The 23,417-nt window shown below is 47.4% G+C and overlaps 4 protein-coding genes across 8 annotated transcripts; 1 reads left to right on the top strand and 3 right to left on the bottom strand.

The window, feature by feature from the left end:
• Positions 1-535: 535 nt before the first annotated feature.
• LOC120443770 (lysine-specific demethylase lid) lies at positions 536-9,719 on the bottom strand. 2 transcript variants are annotated; one of them, XM_044005703.1, is made up of 5 exons: positions 9,633-9,719; positions 5,292-6,799; positions 3,774-5,188; positions 2,774-3,649; positions 536-2,709 (listed from the first exon to the last, which is right to left on the bottom strand). In XM_044005703.1, exons 2-5 carry the CDS (start codon positions 6,757-6,759, stop codon positions 946-948), a joined length of 5,523 nt encoding a protein of 1,840 aa, XP_043861638.1. In that variant the 5' UTR covers positions 6,760-6,799; positions 9,633-9,719; the 3' UTR covers positions 536-945. The 2 variants fall into 2 exon arrangements, with proteins under 2 accessions (XP_043861638.1, XP_039478998.2); XM_039623064.2 differs by having other exon boundaries at positions 9,526-9,707.
• Positions 9,720-10,431: 712 nt separating this feature from the next.
• Positions 10,432-14,247, top strand: LOC120453214 (tetraspanin-17). 3 transcript variants are annotated; one of them, XM_044006545.1, is made up of 6 exons: positions 10,685-11,062; positions 11,126-11,206; positions 11,267-11,545; positions 11,622-11,732; positions 11,986-12,102; positions 12,172-14,247. In XM_044006545.1, exons 1-6 carry the CDS (start codon positions 10,775-10,777, stop codon positions 12,238-12,240), a joined length of 945 nt encoding a protein of 314 aa, XP_043862480.1. In that variant the 5' UTR covers positions 10,685-10,774; the 3' UTR covers positions 12,241-14,247. The 3 variants fall into 3 exon arrangements, with proteins under 3 accessions (XP_043862479.1, XP_043862478.1, XP_043862480.1); XM_044006544.1 differs by lacking the exon at positions 11,986-12,102 and having other exon boundaries at positions 10,432-11,062; XM_044006543.1 differs by lacking the exon at positions 11,622-11,732 and having other exon boundaries at positions 10,438-11,062.
• On the bottom strand, positions 14,103-17,324 carry LOC120453206 (beta-galactosidase). The gene is made up of 6 exons (XM_039637797.2): positions 17,071-17,324; positions 16,498-16,661; positions 16,166-16,316; positions 15,707-16,046; positions 15,500-15,647; positions 14,103-15,351 (listed from the first exon to the last, which is right to left on the bottom strand). Exons 1-6 carry the CDS (start codon positions 17,191-17,193, stop codon positions 14,259-14,261), a joined length of 2,019 nt encoding a protein of 672 aa, XP_039493731.1. The 5' UTR covers positions 17,194-17,324; the 3' UTR covers positions 14,103-14,258.
• Positions 17,325-17,757: 433 nt separating this feature from the next.
• Positions 17,758-23,393, bottom strand: LOC120458548 (breast cancer anti-estrogen resistance protein 3 homolog). 2 transcript variants are annotated; one of them, XM_039646229.2, is made up of 10 exons: positions 23,191-23,393; positions 22,585-22,686; positions 22,398-22,523; positions 22,189-22,341; positions 21,959-22,130; positions 20,680-21,037; positions 19,621-20,607; positions 19,133-19,567; positions 18,469-18,875; positions 17,758-18,410 (listed from the first exon to the last, which is right to left on the bottom strand). In XM_039646229.2, the coding sequence occupies exons 2-10, from the start codon at positions 22,640-22,642 to the stop codon at positions 18,281-18,283; spliced, it is 2,826 nt and encodes a 941-aa protein (XP_039502163.2). In that variant the 5' UTR covers positions 22,643-22,686; positions 23,191-23,393; the 3' UTR covers positions 17,758-18,280. The 2 variants fall into 2 exon arrangements, with proteins under 2 accessions (XP_039502163.2, XP_043862866.1); XM_044006931.1 differs by lacking the exons at positions 21,959-22,130; positions 22,189-22,341; positions 22,398-22,523; positions 22,585-22,686; positions 23,191-23,393 and adding an exon at positions 21,339-21,864.
• Between the last annotated feature and the right edge of the window lie 24 nt (positions 23,394-23,417).

Below are 23,417 nucleotides of genomic sequence, written 5' to 3'. Positions count from 1 at the left end.
AATTGCATAATTCTAAGCACTGTGTTTATTGTTGTACGTTAATATTACCAAGATGTTTTGCAATTTTTTTGTTTTGTTTTCTTTTTTTTGTAATTTGTATTTACTTCCACGTTGCTGGATTTCTAGTCAACTTACTAATTATAAATTAAAAATTATACACTTTTCATTGTATTTTAAATGTAAACTTAAATGTATACTGAATTTTTGTTTTGTATGATCGTTTTATTAACAGGATTTTGTTTTCGTTTTTTTTTGTTGTTTGTTTCTTTAATATTTTAATTGGGGATAATAAACAAGAACATACAAAGAAAGGAGAGTCTACAAGGCGCCACGCGTAAAAGTGGAAGATTCTTAATGTTTGAGGGTTTTTGCTCGCAACCTTAAGTAAACAAAAATGTACAAAAGTAAAACGAGAGTCGCCTTCGCCTTCGGTTAAGGGAAAAAGTAAAATAAAACGTATGAAAACTTTGCGTGCGCATTGAACCAAAACTCGAGAGGCGAACACAAAAAGTGAATTAAATTAACAAAAACTAAGAATAGCAGGTAATGGTAAAGTATATTATAAAATTAAAAGAACGTTTAACGAACGTAAAAATGGGCTGAATTGTACAAAAACAAATAGTTGTGTTGCTTTGTTTGCATTTCTTCTCTTTTGCTTAATTAATAATCCCTATTCTTGATTCTTACTTTCCTTTTGTTTTTTGTAGTTCTTTTTTTTGTCGTTTTCAAATGTGTTTTACGTTGTGGATGCGTAAATATAGCGATAATTGGTAAATATGTACTACAAAAACTCTCAAGTGACTTTACTAAACTTAGTAAATACCGGTAGACGGCCTTTATCGGGTATGTTTAGTAGTACATCATGCGTAAAACACAATCGGCTGTTACTGCAAAATCTAAAACTTATCGACCCGGCAACTCCACTCCTGGACTCTATATATTACTCTACCGCGCCGATTGCACCGCCCGCTGCTTTCCCGGCGTCGTCGTGGACGCAACGCTGATACTGTGACCGGAGCCCTGTGTGCCGATGGCCACTGTCTTGGTGCATCGGATGCAGATATAGTCGTCGTCCGGCTTTATCTGGCTGCGATTGAGGCCTACACAGTACATGTGGAACCATTCGTTGCAGCCGCCGTCACACTGTACCCAGTCCACCTCTCGCCCGGTGGGCTTGTGGCAGTTCTCCGCCCGGCACTCCTCCTCGTCGTCCTCTTGCGCCGCCTGTTGAGACCGTTGCGCGTGCTTCTTTTGACCGCCAGTGGAGTTATTTCCTCCAGTAGCTGCTCCCTGGGCGCTGGTAGTGTTGCTGTTAATGTTGGTACTGCTGATGCTATTGTTCGTGTTGTTATTATTGTTATTGTTGTTGTTGTTGGTGGCGGTTGTTGAGGTGCGCTTGCGCTTTTTGTGCGTCGAGCCGGGTGTGGGGGTAGTCGTCGCAGAATTACCACCACCTGATCCTGTACTAGAGTTCGTATTTCCGCCGTTGGCCTGCTTGTTCTCGGCATCGGCATCCGCACCCGGAGTTGTCGATGCTGCTGGGGATGCCTTAGCATCGCTCTTGCGGCCCGCTGCCGCTGATCCCTTCTTGCCCGGCGTCTGTTTCGGTGTGTTCTGCTTCTTGCGCGGCACTGCTGAGTTGCCGCTAGCGTCGTTGGAGCGCCTCTTCTTGTTGCGTCCACTATTGCTCGCTGACCCAGTTGCCCCACCACTATTGATGTTGCTATTGGGACTATTTTGTACCATTAGACTATCGTTTGAGTCTTCGGCGCCCGATGTGGGCAGCGGATTTGGTTGTTGTTGCCGCTGACGCTGCATGTATTGGACAACACGCTCCATGGCCTCCGCCTGCAGCAACGTGGGCGGCATCGTTTCTAGTATGCGCCACAGCTCCTGCGTTTCGTCTAGGGATACCTCTAACAGGTCGCCCTCCATCATCAGATCAAGCAAATTTTCAATTTCGCTGTCGGACAGCAGCTTGAGGAGATCGGAGTTGACAGTGGAGGTCGCGGGGGCGGTACGAGGCTCATCTTCATCGTTGCTGAAGTTGTCTTCGACAATTCGAAGGCGACATTCGTCGTCGTCATCATCGTCGTCGGCATCGGACTCTGTGGAACCACTTGCCTCTTTCGACAGGCTGCCACGTCGACGTGGCTTTCGTGGACTGCTGATATTGCCCACTCCAGCTCCTCCTTCAGAGCGCCGCTTTTGCTGCTGCTGAGCGAGAATCGCTTCTTGGGCCGCACTGACGTCAGGACTGCTAAGAGCCTTCCTTGCCCGATCCTGCCAATTCATAGCACGCTCCGCCAGGCAACGCAACGCCTCGTCTTCGGGCAGACGGATGGGCAGTTGCTGCAGCTGGACGAGTAGCGGAAGGATGGTTTCTAGGCGCGGTCTCTTCGAGCGCACACAGCTCGGGCACAGCCACTTCGGTCGATTGGAACCTGGTCCTGATCCCCCATTAACAATTCCATTCTGATTAGTGGTTGAGGGCGGTGGGACGCAATCCTCGTGAAACCAATCGCGGCACAACTGACAATTGAACATTAAATTTCGGAACTCGGACTTGCACAAGCAGAACATATCACGCATCGGGTTTTTGTTCATGTTTTGCCGCCGAAGGTCGCGCATATCCAGCAGCTCCTGCTCCTCAGCGTGCTTGAAGCTGGCCACAATCTCCGCCGGATTTTTCTCTTTCAGAAAATCATCCTGCATAAGGAAATACAAAGAAATTAGTGATCGGTTTGCTTAAGATTTGCAGTGTCATATTTACCTGGAAGCGCGGCTTGAGATCCGAGTCTATATTGATGGCGTCTGAGCGGGGCATGAGAACCTCTAAGAGCGTATAGAAGGTGCCTTTCTTGAGGAAGGCACACGCTGTATTGTCCTTCCATTGATGTGCACTGTTTAGGTGTCCCTGCATTCGGCTCAGCTCTTCCAGCTGGATGGGTATGTTCATGCCACGCTCAATCATTGCCTCCAGTGTGTGGCAATATGTGACGTGGTTGTTCTGTTGTAGCTGCTCAACGGCCCGTAGCCACTCACGAGCCTTTCGTAGTGCATCCTTCAGCAGTCCGTGCGAAGGCACTTGACCGTTGATGTCGGAGGCCGATTTCAAGAACTGCTCGATTTCGCCCAACTCGTGCTGTTGGGTCAATCGCCGGAAATACTTGCCTGCCTGCGACTCCCAGGCTTCGATATCTGCACCGATCTGTTGCAATTTTCGCATCTCCTTGTCGACATACGGATCCGTGGGATCAAGGTCAGCAGCCGCCATGTGCAGCAGATTCTTCACGTCTTGGTAGGTCAGCTTTGAGCTGGTCTCCCTCAATCCCTGCGAGCGCTTGTACCACTTGCACTGCTTCAGTCGCTTCTGTAGTTGGTCGAGCTGTTGCAGTTCGATGCGCAAGGAGCTACCTTCGTTTATTAACGTTTCTAGCTCACTCTCCTCCAGAGACTCCAGCGATAACTGCAGCTGTCCCTCGGACCGCTCCACAAACTGTTTTCCCAAAACAAGCAGCTCTCGCACCGAAGTGCCCTCGTCAATGATGCAGCAGAGATTATCGATCTCTTGAACGAACAACTCTAGCTCCTCCATGGTTAGCTTGTACTGAGCAGCTTCCTGGTTGTGGTCCGAGCGAGTTCGCACCTGATGAATCGATATAGAAGTATAGGTAAGCTAATTTAAGCGAATATTTGGCTTAGCATATAAACAAATAAGTGGCAAGATGCATAAAATAAGATATAACAAAGAGTAGAAAATGTTAACTAACCTTATTAATACCCAGTTGCTGTATAACTGTGACACATTTCTCTGCCTCGACGGCCGCTGCATTGAGGCGATCGATGAGCAGCGAGGAGGGGAACTTTTTCGTCTCGGCCTCCTTGCACAATTCCTGTAGTTCCTGCAGAGTCACCGAAGTGGGTGTATGTGCATCGACTATGTCACGGCAACGTGAAAGCCATCGCTCGAAGCTGTGTGCCTTCACCTTCAGTTTCTGCAGCATCAGCGGCATCTCGTCCAGGGTATATCGATATATCAGAGTGTGCTTCTCAGGAGCACAGCCGCAGAGTACTGTGTAGTGGCGCAAACAGACAATCAGTTTGTCGTTGCACTCGCAGGCCACCGCCGACAGGAAGCACGTGGTGTTGCACTCTTGGCAATGTCGCTCATCGTCGTTCACTAGCTCGAAGGCGCGACGCTCAGCGCGGGTGACGCCCCACTCCAGAAGTGATTTGCGCAGTTTCTTCTCCGTGTCGACCATTTCGGCCATGTCGATGTAGCAGGCAGTAGCGATGCCAAAGGTAAGCTTCGCTGGCTCCAGCGCCATCTTGCAAACGAGCTCGTCGTGCGAAAAGACACAGAAACGACGCAGCATGGAATAGTGGTTAACACACTCGCGTCCCATCTTCAGCCAATCGGCTGGTGCAAAATTGACGGCCTCCGCGAAGTTATAGCCTTGATTAAAGCCTGCGTGATAGGCCCTGGGGAAGGTGATCACAAACTCGCCCGCATGCTGATCGGTGCGGAATACCGGTACACGGTTGTTCATCAAAATGTTGGGATTCATAATGGTCACCAGCTGGTGAAGCAGATCGGGTTGCGATGAAAAAAGTTCTGGAGCTGCCTGCTTCATGGTCTCTTCAAACTGCTCAGCACAGGATCCTGGAACCCCGTACCAGGTTTTTGGTTCTCCCCAGTGAAGATAGTTGATTGAGTAGCTCCAGTGGTCCTCGTTATGCCAGCAGAATGCTGCGAAGCACATGCCCACATACATCCACGGAGCGTTCATGCCGCTAATGTCGGCGTTGATGTGGCCCAGAATAGAATCCTCCAGCAACGGTAAGTTGTTAAGGTTCCAGCTCGACTCTGCATACTCTTGGTCGCCCGGCAACAAATATAATGAGCTTTTAGTGGGAAACCCGGAGCCGTGATCCATTGTATGCAAGTCCGCCCCATACTCGACGGTAACGTCTTCATCGATGGAAGATACGATGCGCCAAAATTCGCGCTCCACCATCTCAGTGGGCACCAAGTGCACCGGCTTGCGGAAGTATTCTTGCTTGAACTGGTCAGCCATTTGCCCAAATTGTTGCAGAGTGTATTCCCTCTCCGCCTGCTCAAAACCAAACGCCTCCTGAGGTTTGCTTACTTCCTCGACGACGCAGCGCGGGCAAAGCCATTCGCCTAGAACGAACGAAAAGAGAATGTTTATTCGCATTAGTATATGAGGTTTATAGGCAAACAAACTGGTAAGAACATTTAGTAAACTAAGTGTAAAGAATATTACCTTTGGGTATACTGGTCAGAGGCGGTAACAGGCAAAAGGTGTGATAGCTGTCGTCGCAGCCATCGCACAGCAGCATAGACTCCTCGACGTCGCCGCGATTGCAGATGTGGCAAATGTACTTCATTAGTGGATCTACGATTAGGGCTGGAGGCTCTCCTCCCTTCTTCTGGCTGGCTCCGCGAGTGTTTGCGGGAGTGCCAGTGGCCAATGGCGAACCGCCGCTGTTAACAGCATTGAAGCTGCTGAGCAGATCCCTCTTAAATTCTTCCTTGGTCTCCGTCTTGACAAAGACGCCCGCGGATGGCTTTGTCGTGGGTGTGACACCAGTCAGGCCGCAGCTGGCATTGGAGTTTCCAAAACGTTTAGAGCGACGTGTGTTTGTCTCGTTGGGCGGCGCAATTTGCTGCCGTGTGGGAATTTCATGGGCTTTGTAGTCGGTTCCGCCACCATCCTCCAACTTCACGGGTGTGCTACCAGATCCAGATGACGCTGGGGTCGGTCCCAGAACCTTTCCCGACGTGTATACCTCAAAGGGGTGCAAGATGCGTTCGTAGTGCGCCTTCAGGGTCGCGCCTACACTTTTGCTGGATGGGTACTGCATCCGGTTGGCCACCTTGGCCCACTTGCGATCCTTTGTGGTTTGCTCCATGCCCCCCTCCTCCTGCACGATGCGGTGCAGCGTATACAAGTCAAGGGCCTTGCGCTCCACCATTGGTATCTTTAGCGAAGAGCCCTGCAGCTCCCAGAACTTGGCGATCTGATCAAGGAAGTTAAGTTTGACGCGCGTCTTGGCCTCCAGCTCATTTAGCCGCTGGACACGTGGCACGAAGCGTAGCTTGTCCACATCCACTGCAAACGGCGGCGACCAGGTGGCCGGCGGCAGGATCTTTGCGATTCCACACTTCTCAGCTATGGAGCGGATCTTGCTGATGTAGGCCAGCGGATTCTTGAACTCCTCAGTTGTGGGCCGGAACACGGGGCATTCTGGCGGCGTATCGAAGTGAAACTCTTCGTTCTTTCCCTGGTCAAACTTGTTGCTGCTGTGAGGCTGCGTGTGCACCGACTTCTTGTGCCCAGTGGGTGCAGGCGTGGGCGTGGGATGAGGACAGCTATTGTGATACTTTTTGCTGGCTGACACACTGCTGCTGGCGTGATTCATGGGAACACTGGGCATCGGCCGTTCCATTACCGCTGGAGACGCTCCTGGCGGAACGCTGGTGTGAGATCCTGTTGTTCCTGCCGGGGTGACTGGGGTCGAGGGCTCGTCGTTGGCGTTTGATTTCTTTACGGACTCGCTTCCGCTATTGGTACCGTTGCCCGTTGAGTTTCGGGTGCGCAGGCGGCGTGCCGGAGTGGCTGTTCCGTTCGCGGATGCGCCGCCAGCGGATGATGTTCCGCTCCCGACTGCTCCGCCTCCGCCGCCAGAGTTGGCGGCCGTCGTGTTGTCCGCCTCAGACTTGGCGGACATGGCTTAAGATGAGTTCAGATTCGATTTATTGCTCTCGGTTCTGTAATGGAGAAAGTAGTCACGGGTGAGTTCAGGAGTTCACAACTTGGTAATATTAAATGCGCTTCGGACAGGTTGTTTTCGTTGTTAGGGTTGAAAGACCTGTCCCGGTTATTAAATTATTGTGGCAGCTCTGGGCCACAAACCTTGGAAGTTTAGCTACTTTGTATTTTCTGTTAAACAACTAATGCTGCTTGTAAGCAAAGGTTTATTGACATGCTTGTTTTATTTTTATCGACCTAATTTATCAATTAAATTTGTCTTAATTACAACGTTATTTAAATTTGACTTTTAAGCCAATGAAAGTTTATCTAATGTTTATTTGCAATAACTCAAGAAATCGAACATTTTTGGTGTCTGATGGCGATGATAGGTACTGCAGTTTAGACATATGCATAATTCAACAGCTAGGGGTTACTTGTTGTTGGTCGAGCTATTATGGTGGCTTTCCAGATACACACACTCCCACCCCGCGTCCCTTGCATTAATTAACGATTCGTTGCCCCGTCGACAGATTTAAATTGGTTATTATCCACAAGAGAACTGGCGTCTAAGTTGCACTTTAATACCGCTCCTATTGATCGGAGAGGGAACCCCTGTTGCCCACTGTATCTACATCAAATCGCCGCACACCTGTGTGTGTGTGTATGTGTTGTGGTGCCTGCACTCAACCCTCGCAGGTAAACAAACATTTACGGAGGTGAAAACACGACTTTGCGAAGGTGCAAGTGCCGCTGCCCAAAGGTTACTTCGATTGCGAGGTTGTATCCAGTACCGCCGCCGGGATCGCAGGATGGGCACCTGGACTGGGCCTAGGCAAAGTAATGAATTTCTCGCATGCTTCACTCCAGGGGGATGTGGCTTCTCCCGTGGAGTAATAGAGAAAGAGAGAGAGTGCAGCGGCGATTAGCCAGCAGCACTGAATTTGTTGCATACAAAAGTGGAGCACGCCAATACAGGCACAACCCCGGACACGAACAGGGGGGATTTCCTGGCCGTGTGTATGTATAACATAGCGACCAATAAACTTACAAATTCAATAACGAACATGTATACACCGAGTGTGTACAAGGGGATTATACGCATTGTATTCAAAACATTTAGCACACAGGACCTTCACACACACAAACACGTACACTGAGCGAAAGATGAAAGCTGTTATCTTTCCGAGTTCAGCTGACGAAATTCAAAAGCGGAAACGAAGCCATGTTGAAAACCGCTGTCAACTCCAACTTCCGGCTGGAGTTCCCAACTGATTTTTTGCGTTTGTCAGCTAGACAAAAGGAAGCCGCCGGGACAGAGCTTTGCTTTGGTGGTTGTTGTGCTGCACACACACTCTCGCCCGAATGTGGGGCGCCACGGCCACCGATACCACCACCAAAAAGGGAGTAAAAGTGGGTGGGCAATGTGTGCCTGCCTGACTAGAGTGCGTGTGTGTATGTGTGTGTATAGTTTCCCGTGTGCTTGATCAGGAAGAGCCCGCTCTCTCCTAGAGAGAGCGAGATGAGCAACGACGAGTACCGTTTTTGTGTATCAAGTGAGCAAAGTACATCGGCGGCAGCGACGCCGGCAGAGGCATGCTGCGTTTGCTGCGCTGCTCGGGATAATGGGATATTGTTTCCTCGCAAATCCGTTCCAAATCAAAATCGGTGGATTGCTATTTCGGATTATTGATTGGGGTGCACGGCGTGCCAAGTGTGGTCTTCCAAACTGCAACCAGCTGTTCGCTGTTATTGCTATTGTTGTTTGGGGGAACTGATTTTTCGTTCTGCGACCGCCGATCGCTCGGAAAAGCAGCCTAAGCCGAAAGCTTCTTTTATATAATTTCCATTTTCAGCCGCGCACACACACCCGCACGCAGCTTACACGGGCACAAACAAACAGCTTACACGGACACGGGGCACGACAGACACAGGTACGCGAATACAGGCACACACATTCGCACCGAGCATGTACATAAATATGGATGGATTTGGCGAAATTAGCACTGGATATTGGTTACTTTCCAGCAGGAACGCAACTTTTACGCATTTGCCCTGCCATATTGCACATTTCCAGCGGGGGGCGGGGAGCGGAAACCGAAAAGCTGAGCTGTTTTTTTGGAAGGTGAATGCAGCACTGTACTTTTCGAAATAGTAACTCCCCGCGAACGGATTAACTGGCGCTATATATCCACTATATACTTTGTGCCCTCAGTGGCACATATATATGTAGGTTTTCCAGGCGTGGGATCACAATATTTTTCGCTATGATGGCGACCGGGCAGCGACGCAACGCACTTTGCAGCGCTGTCGCTGCTCTGCTGGCGTGTGCAATTGGTGCGCGATTTTCCCGTCCGTGGGTTTCCACCGTGATCCGTTCATCCGCGACGTGGTTCCTAACCTAGCCGCGACTTGGCATTGAATTCTGTCCGGATTTTCACAATTATTACGGATTTTCGGAATCCCGATTGCGCTGCCAGCAGAGGGAACACACATACAAACATTTTCCACGACTAGTGCGGGGGGTTGTTTTCGCTGTTGGCCAACGCAGAGGCTGCAATCCGCACTTTCCTGATCTATATCCACCGACTTTGCCAGGTGGGCGTCTGCGTTTAGCTAGTTTTTCGCTTTTCGCTGCTAATTAAACGTTTTCAGCCATCAGAAGTGCCCTCAAACTCACACACTGGCACGCACACACTCGCACTTGGCTCAGGCACTGGGCACCCTACACTGGGCAAAAACTCACTGTCGTCATAGGAAGTTGGGTCGCGCACGGTCGCTATGTGATCGAAATGAGTGTTCCATAAAACCTCCGAGCACGGCACTGGCGAGCTGGCTTTAATGCGAATTTACTTTTCTGATTTCTTTCTCCGATGTCTGCGTTTTTTCCTGCTACATGTGTCCAGTGTGACCCGTCGTCGAAGTGCCGGAAACGCTGATTTGCCCCACAAAAGTTCGGAAAAATACCAGTCACAGGCGGCGTTGTGCAGCACTGGCTTTCAAATCAAAACCACTTTCTTATCGGAGGTCGCCGAATCGGATCTGTTCTTATCTCCGACCCCCCTTTATTGTTTCGTACGTGCATAGAAATCAAAATCGGTTCGGTCAGAGGCATTACTTAGTCTAGCTGGCGCCGCGATTAAAACTATGTCGGTTCAGGGACAGGACTTGAAACAGCTTTGTTTCAATGGGATCCATCTTGCATATATGCACGGTTTCTTAAGTACGGTCTAGTGTATAGAATTTCATAATATGTGCTTAAAAAAACGAGCAATGGGTTCTTCAATAAGTAAGCTAGGCATCCTACAAGGGTTCAAAACGTACTGGTTTTACAATAATATTCTATGTTATTAATAAAGGTAAGTGATTTTTATTATGGTTTTTTAATCAAAATGTGCTACAGCTTTAACACATTTAAGTTAAGCCTTGCGTTGCAAATAAATTTAATGCTTAGATACCATTTTTATTGTTATTTCTGGACTTAAAAGCTATAATGAATAAAGAAATTATAAAATATTAAAATGCATTTGATAATTTTTTTTTCTTGTTTGCATCAGGTATTTTATTGTAAGGCAAATACCGGTTTTATCAACTAATTTGACAGTAACGAAGGGTACAACTGATTTCTACCACTGTAGATTATTGGACCATCAAAAACAATTTCCATTTATATAGCGCTAAATTGAAACTGTTGTTGCTCAACTAAACAAACCATCATTGTAAATACGCAAATTTGTTTCTGTAAAATGCATTGTTTATGCAAGAGCGACTACAAAAACAAAATTAACTGGAAGAGCAATGGCAGACATCCAAGTTTTAAAGTTCATAAGCTTTGGACAAAATGGCGGTTTTTAGTGGAACGGTATTATTTGTATCATAGCTGGAGAGGTCACACTGCGTGATAAAAAAAGTGCAGTCACGGTCACACTGGCGAGCAGAATTTCATACGTTTTTGTTTCCTTTTGGCCATATTTATTATTGTTAAAATTGGAGCAATGCCAGCTGCTGTGCGCAAGTTCCGCCGCGAGATCAGTGAAATCAGCTGCTGCCTGAAGTACCTTCTGTTTGCCAGCAATGTAATCCTGTGGCTCTCGGCCCTACTCGTCCTCTCCGTTGGCATCTGGGCCTGGAGCGAGAAGGGCATGTTCCGCAACATTACTCGGCTGCACTTTATCGCCCTGGACCCCGCCTTCGTGCTCATCATCCTGGGAGGCGTCACCTTCCTACTGGGTTTCATGGGCAGTGTGGGCGCCTTGCGCGAGAACACCTGTCTCCTTGGGGCGGTGGGTATTCCATTGTTAGTTGATTCTGCTGTATCTAGCTCAACTTCTTGTTTCCGTTTGTAGTACGCCATCTTCCTGAGTGTCCTGCTTATTGCAGAGATCGGCTTCTGTGCCGTGGCCTTCGTGCTCAAGGACAAGGGCTGGGTAAGTTCCGTTTGAAGGCCACCATTCAAGCCAGCCACTACAAAAGCTTGCCTTTTCCAGATCAAAGACCAGGCCACGGAGGGACTAAAGGCCTTCATCCGCCACTATCGCGAGGACGCAGACCAGCAGAATCTCATTGACTGGATCCAGGAGGATTGGTTGCAGTGTTGCGGCATTGATGGTCCAAAGGACTGGGACGGCAACAACTACTTTAACTGCTCGTCCATCGCTATTGGCAGCAGGGAGGCGTGTGGAGTGCCCTTCTCCTGCTGCCGCAGGCGTCCCCAGGAGGTGATTAAAAACAAGCAATGCGGATACGATGTTCGAAAGGAGGGATATGTAAGTCTGGTTGTTGTCTTACACTGTCTTTCCCAAAATGCATATTGAAATTCACCAACGAATCGTACGCATGCAGCCGGTGGATAGGAATATACATGAGCGCGGCTGCTTGCGCGCTGGCGAGGATTGGCTGGAGGCCCATCTCATAAGTGTGGCGATCGGTTGCGTGGCTCTGCTGGTCCTGCAGGTGCTAAACAGTGATTTCTATAGTTGTCGTTGAGTTTTTAGATTCTAGATTCTTTGGAAATTTAAACATAGCTAATCACCGTTCATCAGTACAATTTTTTTATTTGACTATGTGGTTTTTGTTCCAATTATAGCTTTAAACGTTGACACTAACGAAATGTAGTTGCAACATTATGTTTTATAATTTCCCACAGACTGTATATATTTTTTTATTATTTTGTTCTCTTTTCATGGACTTTTTATTTTCCTACCAGGGCATGGAGTTGTCCAAGATAATCTATGAAAAAGGCTGTGTTCAAGCAGGCGAAGAATGGATGGAGAACAACTTGATTATTATTTCCACTACTGTTATAATTGTGATGTTTTTCCAGGTTTCTGTTTGATTATTATTTTCCCCACTAAGGTTATGCATAGATCTTATAACTATACACTTTTTATAGATTTTGGGCATTTGCTTTGCCCAGAACCTGCGAGCCGATATCTACACTCAAAAGTCAAAGTGGCACTGACAAATGGCTATGCCTGCTCCAACGGCCATTTAGAAGGACACCCAAGGCAGTGAAGGATTGGGAGCTTCGAGGTAAGCAACGTGGAGCATCCACCACCACCAACTTCAAACAAGAATCTGTAACTACTCATCTACGCTCCGGTTAGTTAACTATACTATAAATTCCTTGTAAACCCGTACTAGGATGGATCGATTTGGATGCACGAAAATCGCGGGTAGAATCTAGTCTTTGAACAATTTTTAATGCTATTGCCATAAAAACTGTGACTTGGAAGTTACGAGTGGCCCTCAGCTTTTGATGGCATAAAATGTTCATTGATTAGATTGTCCATGATTTAGCTACTTTTTGCATCCATAAACTCGACCCAGTTTAACCCATAACCCCTTTTATACTCAAGAGTACGCTATGTGTCTAACTAAAGCAAACGCATTCCGTCTTCGTGGACATTGACTAATATTAACTAGGTTGCCAAATTTGTTGCTGTTTTTACGTCGGCTTCCCTTTGCCCAAGAACAAATAAGAAAAGAAAAGAGCAAAACATTTTAAATAGATTTTCTAAACATTTTACAAGTAAAGTGAAAGGAGGCATAGGAGAAATGAAAAATTTATCTTGAAATGCAGCTGTGATATATTTTTAAAGAAAAGTATAGAAAAACCGAAATCAAATGCAACAATTTCCAACAAATCGAATGAACATAACACGAATCTCATTCCTAAACTGAACAAATACAACCTAGCACCACGTATATTTGTCTTCAAAATAATAGTTATTTTTATAAGCGAAGAACAAAATACAGTTCTGTGAAAATGTCAATATCACAGATCGAAAAATGGAAAAAAGCAATACCACTTGCGTATGAATATTAATGAGCTTGAACTAAATTTATGCACAAATGGTTAGCTTTACAGCATATAAATATATTTTTGCAACAAGCAATTATAATTGAGTAAAAAGTAAGCCAATTGCTGGTTTAATTGCTTAAAAGCGCACTTGTAACATGATTCACAAGGAAAACATTGATTCGCTCTTGTACCTTTTTAAATCTATATTGCAAAGAGATGATATTATTATTTATCCGATTTCGCAAACATTCTAATCAAAAGTAGTGAAGATTATAAACGCCACTGCCCCGAACAGAGTATTACGTTTTTGTGTTCTCCAAATAGCTGGAAGGTCCAATGAACTGTCACTTAAATAACTATAGAACTTGCCAATCTTAGTCAGATTAAAAAATAACTAATTGAACTAACAGTATCCAACCGTTTTCCTAAACTGTTTAAAACTTTAACAACTCAGTCTGCAAACTTATATTTATAAAACAGTTTATACTTTTATTGCTGTTTAATATTCAATCGAAACTCAACGCCTACATTGCTGTAATGCTCAAAAAGGCGATAGATTTAATGCTTTTACATTAAATACCATTAGTACATTGCATGTTAATAATGATACAAAATAAGTCCAAAAACCTTCTATGTTCACGTGCATTTCAACAATTGGTCAGATGTGAGAGCTAAGGAATTTTTTGTATTTCTAAACAATGAAAGTTTTATGGCAGCTATGCTACAAAGTAATAATTTAAAATTAAGTTGACAAATTGCTTATACACTGCTCAAAAGAGAAAAGTTTTTGATCAAAGTGTGCATTAAAATTGAAACCTATTTGGTATATATCCTATCGGTTTTACTTTACAAACATCTGGCCAAATTACCCTGTGCAATGTTTAAGGAAAAAACTATGCTTATAAAATCGAGAACAAAATACGATTAATAATGTGTAAAAACACAATAGTTAACATTCTGCTATAATGGTAACGAAAAAGTCAATTGAAAATAAGCTGGAGATCAAATAGAGTCAGTCATGCAAAGATCAACAGCAGTTTATTAAGGCGTATATAAACATAGATTTGTAAGAGTTAGAAAATTTATAATAAAGCTTAACGAAGGTTGTTGACACAAGTATCAATCAAAAACGCTTCAAATAAAGAAATACCGAGTAACAATTAATACTTGCTTCATTATTTAAGTGGAGCATCACCTGACTCTCCGTCCAGCTGAGCAACTGCATCAAACTGCACCGCAGGCAGATCCTCGCCTGTTGCTGTCTTATTCGCACGTTGGTACTCAAGGATGACCAGCGAGTTCTCGCCCACTTGAAGGATTTCGTTGGGCACGTACAAAGTGACCTGTGGTCCTGCCACAGGCCAGTAGCGTCCCAGATTGAAGCCGTTGACGTAGGCCACGCCCTTGCCCCAACCGGCCATGTTCAAATAGGTGTCGCCCACCTCCGCCACTGCCAGGCTGCCAGTGTAGAGGATGGGTCCGTTTCGAAGAATGCGTTGCCTTGCCAGCAGCGTGTCCAAGGCCTTCTGGTCGCTGTGTTCGCGGCGCCAGAGCTCGATGGCGGATTGCTCCAGGGGGAAAGCGGTACTGCGCCAGTTCTCCAGTGGGAGGTAGCCACCATTGTGCAGCTGGAGGCTCACCTCGCCAAAGATGCCCTTCGTGTCGTTGGAGATGTAGAAGTTGACGCGTCCTTGGTTCTCCACCAGCAGTTGCAGTGTGCTGCCCCATCCCTTGCTAAGCGGCAGCGAGTAGATCTGGGCCTCGCGGGAGAGTGTGCCCACCAGTTCCTGGTCTACGAATACGTGTGCGCGGTCGTTAATTTGATCTACTTTCAGTAAGGCTGGGTCTAGATCCATGCTTGGCAACTCGGTCTCGTAGAGGACGAGACCCGAGTACAAGTCCAGTTCCTCGAAGGTTTTGGGCTTGATCGATTCGACGGGATTACCCTTGGAGAGCGCCGTTCGTCCTTCCGTAGAGAGCAGTGCCAACTTGGGCGTGAGTTCCACCCTTCCGTAGGCCAGGCGCTTAGCGGGACTCAAGGTGATTTCCGGCAGCGGAAGGAACTCTCCAATCACAGCCTTGACAAGGTCGTACTTCGTGGTGACGCCACCGGCCTCGTCCATCACCGCATCGTAGTCGTAACTGGTAATGTCCGCCGCATATCCGATGCCTCCGTCCAGATTGTAGTTGGCACCAGCAGTGAAACCGAAGTTTGTGCCGCCGAAGAACATATAGAGGTTAACACTGGCGTTGTAGCTCAGAATTGTCCTGGAATTGTGTAAATGCTCATAAATCTTTGTTGTGAATAGTGAATAGTTTACAAGATAATCACTTCGAATTTCTTAACTTCAGGTAGAACCGAAATCATCCCGAAACCAGTTTCGAAGTAATCTTCTACACCGTATTTCCCACTTACCTTAACGCATTGGCCACCTCCTGGCCATCACGCCGTTGGTTCTGCTCCTGCCAATGGGTTAGCCAGCCGGGATAGAACTCCGAGTTAACCAGTGGACCAGTGGGCTGCAGGGCACGCAGCATTGCCCAGATCTTGTCAATCTCATTGACTGCAATGCGGGTTTGGTGTTTACATCCTGTTTACAGGACAGCCATTTGGCGTACTCACTGCGATCGATGCCGAAGTCAGTGGTGGCGAACACGTTCTCGATTTTGCCACAGCTCATCTTCTCGTTGGGTATGTCCACCGTGAAGAGCAGCGCCTTGCCGGACACATACTTCTCCGTCTCGTCTCGCAGCCAGTTGAGGTAGTCGTGATCGCAGGCATAGTCCCCGTACTCGTTCTCCACCTGCACCATTATGATCTTGCCGCCGTTGCCCACGAACAGGTGCTGGAGGCGTGGCATCAACTCCGCATACCACTTGCCCACCTCTGAGATGTAGTTGGGGTCGTTGGTCCGCATCTTGATGGAGGGGTATTTGGCAAACAACCAGTGAGGAAGACCGCCCTGAATAGAGGTAATACTGGTCAAAACTATGAATAATAATACCAATTTTTAACCAGTTAGAGCCAAAAACTTATGTAGAAGAGAAAGTTCGGCAAAGAGAGGTTGTATTTTGTACTTACATTATCTCGCTCAGCACAAATGTAGGGACCTGGCCGGAGAATGATGTAGAAGTCTTCTTCCTGAGCAATCTCCAGGAACTTCACCACATCCGCAATGCCCTCCCAGTTGTAATCTCCATCGTGGGGATTGTGTAGCGACCATTCCACATAGCTGGGAAAAGTAATCTCACGTTAGTAAACAGTTGTCTCTGGTTTCTCAGTAAGCAAAAAGTATCTCCGAAAGATAATACATATAACGAAAAAACACCATGTCCGATTTATGGCCCACATGACCAGTTGGATCAGGCAGGCCCACTTTTGACGAGCTTTAACGCAAGTGCAAGTTTGCTTACGTATCCAGAGCATTAAGACCAGATGCCCGCATGGTGCGCAACCGACTTCGCCAGGACTCGGGCACAGCGCGGAAGTAGTGGAACGATCCAGAGACGTAGCGGAAGGGCTGGCCATCCAGCATGAACGTGTTGGCCTCATGGTCGATCGCAAACCTTGGCTGGTCCTGTGAAAAACACGCATTTAAGTTAGCCATCAGTTTGGGAATCGCCTCGAAAATAGTCTATTGTTTGGCTGGGAATTGATTTGATTTTATTGGGACTGTCACTTAGGCTACACAAATAATATTGCTTTATATACAAGTAAGCTTGTGTCCGAAGACAGCTCTATAAACTCACTAAACCAACATTTTAGAATGTAGAACTTAATTCTAAGCTTTTCGTTTTACTTTCTGCTTTTTATAACATTTCTTATTGTAAAAAACGGGTGATGTAATTGTATTGTATAAATCCATGAGATCAATGCGATTTTTGGAATTGGTTTGTTTGCTTTCATGTCACTGTATTCGATTTGCATTGAAACGCCTTGGAAATTCTAGAATATAGTGAAAATGGCCTATAAAATATGTCACTCACCTCGAGGGCTTCGGTGCCACCGCCCAGTCCCACGCAGAGCCCAACGGTGAGGGCCATCACTGCAATTATCAGACATCCACTTACGGCCATTGTCAGCTTTCGATTGCCGCGACAGCCGTTCATGTTGAAGACCCTACTTTGGAGCTTGAAGTAAACACTACAAATGTATCGCTAGGAAAAGCTTGAAAGCTCACTCCACTCGCCGCCACTCGGATGGGTGAACAAGAAGGCACAACCGATCGCCAGTGCCAACCGGAGCACAATGTCAGGGTAATGGCTGGTGGTCAGTGGGCTGTGGCTTGGATAGCTGGCGGGAACTTTGGACGCGCCTTTCCTGGAGGTGCCGATAAGGCCTGTTGGTCGCCGCTGGAGTGCCTGATAGAGCTGCACATTTTGCCGGCTAATCGGTGTTCGTTTTGAATTCCTCGTTGAGATATTTTCCATCAGCACAAGTGGTTTTCCAGTTTATAAGTACTCCAGAGTGCCGTAATGTTAATCGACATGTTTGCTTATTGGATTAATTAGGCCAAGATTGGCTGACATTGGTTTTTTCTTTAAGCTATTTACGGACCCCAGAAGTGTTGTCCAAATCATGATACTCATTTGATAAAATTAAATATATAAAAACAATTTTAAACTGTAAACAAGAGGTTGGGAAACTGTAAAAAGATTATAAATACAACTCAGTTGGGTTTAAGTACTTTCTTTATTATTATCATTATCTTTACATATACAAAATTGCAAAAGTTATGCATTCATAGTGTTATGCCTATATCATTTTGTGAGAGAGTATGTTTGCTTATGATGTTTTGATTAATGTATATTGTCTCATCTATAGTAGAGTAAGTTATTGCATAGAATAAATAATGGGATTGGTAGTAATACAAAACTTTGGTAGTAAGTACGTCAGAGTGAGGTTGCTCTTAAAGAGTTTGCCATAAAAATATGATAACTAACTTTTGAATATGCGTATAGTTCTAAATTTAACTTAACTAAGGATTAATCGGTATTTGAACTGTAACATAAAGTGCTTTTGTGTTTCTGCTGAAATGATATATACTCAGGCTGAGGTAGAGACAGCTCGAAATTGAAGGTTGCGGAGGGTCTGGAGACATTGTGGATAGTAAGTAGGAGGTTCTGGCAATGGTTTGCTTTAAGTTAGTTTTTCGATATCAGCCAGAAACATGAGTCCATATTATTTCACAGATTACTACTGCTCGGCCATCATGCAGAACTTGTCGGCCATCAGGGTCAGCACCTTTTCCAGCTTGTTGTGGCGATCCTCGGCCTTTGCCGTTGCTCCGGAACTGCCCCATAGGAACTTCACATGGAACTCGGTTCTGCAAGGATAAAGCTGTCTTGAGTGAGACTCCAGGGAAGTGGATTGTGCAATATTACCTAAAGGCATCTGCCAGAAGCTCATCGAGCCGAGGGCTGGCGTCCTCCAGGATGATCTTGGCATTCTTCCGATACAGTTCCAAGTTCTTAAGGAAGCCGCGCGAGGCATCCAGATGCTGGAAGTTAATGGTCATGCCAAAGTCGTCCGCCTTCGATTCCCAAGGAGCAATACAGGTGTGGTAAAGAGCCGGACGATCGTCGATGTTCGAGTGGTTTATGATGTCCATGACGGGCCGATCGATGAGTAGCGCGTACAGCAGAACGTGAGGAACGGTTGTGTTTGGAGCCTGGGGATTGGAGGCCTCGTTCATGATGCTCAACGTGGGGCGCAGCTTGGCCTCGAAGGTGAAGGCGCTGTCCGTATACTGTTGCCTCAGGATGTGCCAGGCCTGGTCGAGCTTTTGGATCTGGAAGAGGTGATGAAACACTTAAGTAAACAGACCTGAGAATCGGTTATGATGGACCTTAAACTAACAAGTTGCGATGGAGCAAATTGCTAACGTGTCACTAAAACAATACATTTCAACTGCGAATATAAAAAGTGCATTTAAATCATTACTTGTTTGCTAAGCCATAAACTGTGTTGACCTAATGTATTCCTCTTAGCTAGAAACCAACAAAAAGTGCTTTGTTTTTGTGTACACTGCAATAAACTAGTACTCACCTGTTGCATGCATAGGCCCAACATGATGGCGCAGAAGCCAAACAGATTTCCCAGCGCCGTCTTGGTTTCCACGGCGATCTGAATCCATTTACTGAGCAGCTGAGCGCGGTCCAGATCCGTTTGACAGGTGAGTATGGTCACGGCCACCATCAACTTGATGCACTGCGTCCGCTCTATTATGTCCTCCCTAAAGACCCTTCCATGGGGCAGTGTTAGCAGCTCCAGACCCGAACAGCTTAGATAGTAGTCCTCCTCGTTTGACGGCTCCTCCAAGAACAGGGCAATGTCGATGCGGGTGATGTGCTCCGCCAGCAGCTTCGGGCCCGTCTCCAGAAGCATCATCTTGAAGGTGTTGAGGGCATCGCCGTCCAGGGGCTTATTCTCCACCGACGGCAGTAGGAGAGTAACAAAATTCTCAAAGTCAAACTTGCTTGCCTATAAAAATGCATTAAGATTAAGCTTGGGAAGCTAGATTTAAGGCAACTTACTGTTTTAACTTCTTCAATGGCCATGGTGAAGAGTTCTTCCTCAGCGGCCAGGACGTCGAACTCTGTGAAGCTCTTCAGCGTCCCGTTGGACACCGAGCTGGTCATGAATCGGGGATTCTTGATTATCACACCCCGCTGCACGCTCGCCTCACATGCATCCCCCAGAGCCGAATCCCCGGACCCGTTCCCCGAGTCGGAGCCACTGGCCTGGTAGGCCAGTACCGCCGCCATGGGCTCCTTGCGCGGCTTGGGCGGCGGACTGGGTGGCCGCGAGTCCGACGGCGAGTCCAGGCTGCAGTTCCTCGCCAGGCTCGAGATCCGGGCCACTGCATGCTGGCGAAGAGCCTGTGCCGCCGACGTGTTGGGCCTGGGCAGCGAGTGGGTGGTGAACTTGCTCTCCAGGTGCTGCTCACTGGTCGGATTGCATCTGGCGATCGTCTGGAAGCGCGTTACTCCGTTTGCGTTGCCGTTCTCCAGCTCCTGCATGTGCAGCTGCTGCTCCTGAAGCTTGTTGATGTTGCTCACCAACATGGCCTGCGCTGGTGTGAGGCTCTGGGAGCGCTGTTGCTTCTTGCAGGGCAGCCGCGGCGGCGGAGGAACCTCTCGACGTGCCCTCGGTGGCGAGCAGTGCGGACTGGCCGGTGAGCCAGCCATCGGGGAGAGCTGCTGCTGCTGCGGCTCGAAGCGGAAGGTACCAGCCACACCTGCTCCCACTGCCCCATTGCTGCCCATCGGCGAGTTAAGAGGACTCAGACCTCGGAGGCCGGCCAGCATCTGCGTGTGGAGCTGGTTGCCCACGATCTTGTGGCCGTAGAAGGAGAGCGGATAGGTGCGGTTGCAGGGATACTGAATGAGCGCTCCCGAGGCCGATGAGATGGGCTTGCCGGATCCCACGTAGAAGGTTATTAGGTCGGGCACCGTATCGAAGGCATCCTCTTCGAACTGGTACTGCACGCGTTCGTAAACCGTCTCCGGTTGAAGCACCAACTGAAGGATATACGCACATTAGGCAAACTGGTAAACTGGTTCTACAATACGGAAAACTGCACCAAAACCCACCTTGTTAAGCACAAAGTGCAGTACGGCCGCTTTGCTCCGGCAGCTGAGCACATAGTTGTCCGGCTGGGAGGCGCAGTCGCGGACCAGGAAGTCGCCCTCGCGCTGCACGATCTCCTCGGCCCGCTGGCGGGGCAGGGCTCCATGGTACCAGGCATGGGAACGCAGCTCGCGGGCGTCCAGACTCAGCTCCCACTCGAGCGCCTTCTTCAGGGCGATGGCCTCCTGTTGCTCGCCGGGACTGGGCTGGGCGGTGGCCAGCGGAGTGGTGGCGTTGCTGCTCCCGTAGCCCTCCATCATGCTGTCTTCGGTGGCCCAATGGGGACTGTTGCACTTGGAACGCGGCCTCAGTTCCTCGTAGCTGCGAGTGGAGAGACGAGTGAGAGAGTTAATTTCCCTTATTTTGGGTAATTTGATGGTCACAAAGGCCATTCCTCCCACAGGCGGCTTTGGGGAAATTTGCTCCCACAGGATTTGGTCCTTGGTATATGGACAACTATATGTGTGAAGTTCAAGTGCAAAAAAAGTAGTAATAAACTTGCAGACCTAATGCTTTAACACCATGAAATTCGCTTAAGCAGTCGAAGGAACTGCATTAAACTTACATGGCACCGAGATGATATAGTTTTTTAGGAATCGAATCTGCCTCTGTTATCACTCACCTGCTACGCCCATTTTGCAGTAGAAAATTTGGGACAGGACACACCCTAACCTGGTTTCTTAGTGGTACGAAAGAGCTCGTAACTCCAGCTGCCCGATAAATACGATTTCTATGCAAAACTCTCCATTTGGGATTAACTAGACTTCTCCAGCACAGAACTAGTCTCGAAAAAAGGAGTGCAGCTTAAGGTCCTTCGGTAGTAGGTAGTAGTCTGAACTGCCTGCCGCTCGAATCTGCTCTGAAAAGTTCACGGCAAAGGACTCGAGTGCGGTGCACTTTTGGGGGTTGGACACGCCGATTTCTGTGCACCACGCTACTCCGCGCAGTTTGTTTTGGGTTTTGTTGGAAAACTCTGAGGACGCTCGAACTCGCTTTTTGGGAAATTCGCGGAGCATGCGCAGAGTCCATGTTATGGTTGTTTAATGAGGGTAAAAGGAAGTCTTGTGGATGTTGTGGAAGAAGTTGGATATTTCAGCTTTTCCCAAACAAATACAATCAAATGCGTTTAATGGGAAAACTCCAACAAGCGGGAATAGATATACCCTTACATCTATTAACATAATAATCATTGCTTTGAATTTGAATGAATTTTGTATGGTGCATTATAAACTGCACACTTACATGGTGGAGGTCTCATCGAAGGTTAGTTGCTTCAGCACCTTGCCGCTCTTGGTGGTAATCACGGCGGGTCCGCTATCGCCGCTGCCCGCCATATCTTGGGGATTCTCACCCAGATAAACCAATGGACAGGAGTTCTTGCGCCGCGGAACTTCTCGCGGGCCACTGCTCATTGCTAATCAAGAGAGATATCTCTATGAGGTAACTACGTTTTATCTATCTCACTGGCTTACCTTCCAGATTCATGGACTGCCTTCGCTTGGCACGAACACCCAGCAAACTGTTGACCATCCGCTGGCGATGGGCACCGCGTACGCCACATTGTTTCAGCTCCTTGTCCGTGATGTCCACCACGTCGTCCACGATGCTGAACTCCTGTAGGTTACCTGGTAAGCATATTATATACAGTCTCGATTGTGGGGGAACTGCTGATCAGGCAAACCTTCGTACTGCTGCAGCTCCAGAAGGTCCAGCCAATCGCTGATGCTCATCCTGGAGTTGTGCACCATCACGGCCAAATCTTCGCGACGGCGCACTGTGTTCGAGTACCGAAAGTTCCACAAAATGCCTTCGAAGCGGTTACAAAATGGGCTCTTAAGATGTCAGAGATCGTATTTTTCGGCACTCACTACTCCTCCGATTCGGCACTTGGCGGTTCTCCAGCTGCCGGGCTTGGGTGTTGCCCATGGTGCAGTCTATCTTCGCTTATCCAATGATCCGATCTGTAAGATCTACAAATTGAGGGGAGCAGTAGCAACACCTAAGCTGAAACTCAACCGCGCACTTCGCTTTGGGGAAAACAACTGAACGTGAGCAAACAGACTTCAACTGAGCGGAAATGGTATATGCCACACACCGAAGATTAAATACCCTTTAGGAATAACGCATATATGTATAACTCATTTGTTTTCTTAAACAAGAATGTAAGCTTGCATGTAAGGTAAAAGTAATAGGTATGCATAAAATACATTTCTTGTTTATACCGTATTTTGTAATATATTTTAATAAATAATAATTATAAATATTCTTTAAATTCAGTTGGTATTTTCTACAATTTAAGTTGAGTGTTAACTTAATTGAAATAATTAACGAACTTGCCCAAAGAGATCGCCAATGACAATAAAGCACATGTGAGTGCGATTTCAATGTCGCGCACCAACAATTTGCCCCACTGTTTTTCTAATTAGTGCTCTATATCCGTCGTGCCCCCCTTTTCCCCTCCCCCCTCCTCTCACAATCCTCCATCCGATCCGGCGGATTGGATAACCCATCGCACCCCCGCGCTTGACCAACTGACTCCAGTCCGCGGGTATTTGCTCTGGCCATTCAGTCGTATCGTCTTTTATCGTCGTCTTGATTAGAGAAGGTCTCCCTCTCCCCGTTGTCGCCGAGCTTCGTATTCTGCTGATCGCAGCGGTATTTGCTTAATTAAACTTTCTGTTCTTGCCGCGTTGAGCACGAA

Source organism: Drosophila santomea, chromosome 2L, assembly GCF_016746245.2.
Source record: "Drosophila santomea strain STO CAGO 1482 chromosome 2L, Prin_Dsan_1.1, whole genome shotgun sequence".
NCBI classification, from domain to species: Eukaryota; Metazoa; Arthropoda; class Insecta; order Diptera; family Drosophilidae; genus Drosophila; species Drosophila santomea.
The sequence above is the reverse complement of the archived record's forward strand: the minus strand, read 5'-3'. Positions and strand labels throughout refer to the sequence as shown.

What these genes read in the sequence shown, in the direction of transcription:
- LOC120458548 (XM_039646229.2), bottom strand. Translation starts at nt 22,642, where the DNA reads ATGGGCAACACCCAAGCCCGGCAGCTGGAGAACCGCCAAGTGCCGAAT. An exon ending in AGTGCCGAATCGGAGGAGTA is followed by an intron (nt 22,524 to 22,584) that starts GTGAGTGCCGAA and finishes ACCGCTTCGAAG; the next exon opens with GCATTTTGTGGAACTTTCGG. An exon ending in TGGGCCTATGCATGCAACAG is followed by an intron (nt 18,876 to 19,132) that starts GTGAGTACTAGT and finishes CACCTCTTCCAG; the next exon opens with ATCCAAAAGCTCGACCAGGC.
- LOC120453214 (XM_044006545.1), top strand. Translation starts at nt 10,775, where the DNA reads ATGCCAGCTGCTGTGCGCAAGTTCCGCCGCGAGATCAGTGAAATCAGC. An exon ending in ATGTTCGAAAGGAGGGATAT is followed by an intron (nt 11,546 to 11,621) that starts GTAAGTCTGGTT and finishes GTACGCATGCAG; the next exon opens with CCGGTGGATAGGAATATACA. An exon ending in TGGCTCTGCTGGTCCTGCAG is followed by an intron (nt 11,733 to 11,985) that starts GTGCTAAACAGT and finishes TTTTCCTACCAG; the next exon opens with GGCATGGAGTTGTCCAAGAT.
- LOC120443770 (XM_044005703.1), bottom strand. Translation starts at nt 6,759, where the DNA reads ATGTCCGCCAAGTCTGAGGCGGACAACACGACGGCCGCCAACTCTGGC. An exon ending in TCTGACCAGTATACCCAAAG is followed by an intron (nt 5,189 to 5,291) that starts GTAATATTCTTT and finishes CGTTCGTTCTAG; the next exon opens with GCGAATGGCTTTGCCCGCGC. An exon ending in AGCAACTGGGTATTAATAAG is followed by an intron (nt 3,650 to 3,773) that starts GTTAGTTAACAT and finishes TCGATTCATCAG; the next exon opens with GTGCGAACTCGCTCGGACCA.
- LOC120453206 (XM_039637797.2), bottom strand. Translation starts at nt 17,193, where the DNA reads ATGAACGGCTGTCGCGGCAATCGAAAGCTGACAATGGCCGTAAGTGGA. An exon ending in GGTCTTAATGCTCTGGATAC is followed by an intron (nt 16,317 to 16,497) that starts GTAAGCAAACTT and finishes TACTTTTCCCAG; the next exon opens with CTATGTGGAATGGTCGCTAC. An exon ending in GAGGTGGCCAATGCGTTAAG is followed by an intron (nt 15,352 to 15,499) that starts GTAAGTGGGAAA and finishes ACACAATTCCAG; the next exon opens with GACAATTCTGAGCTACAACG.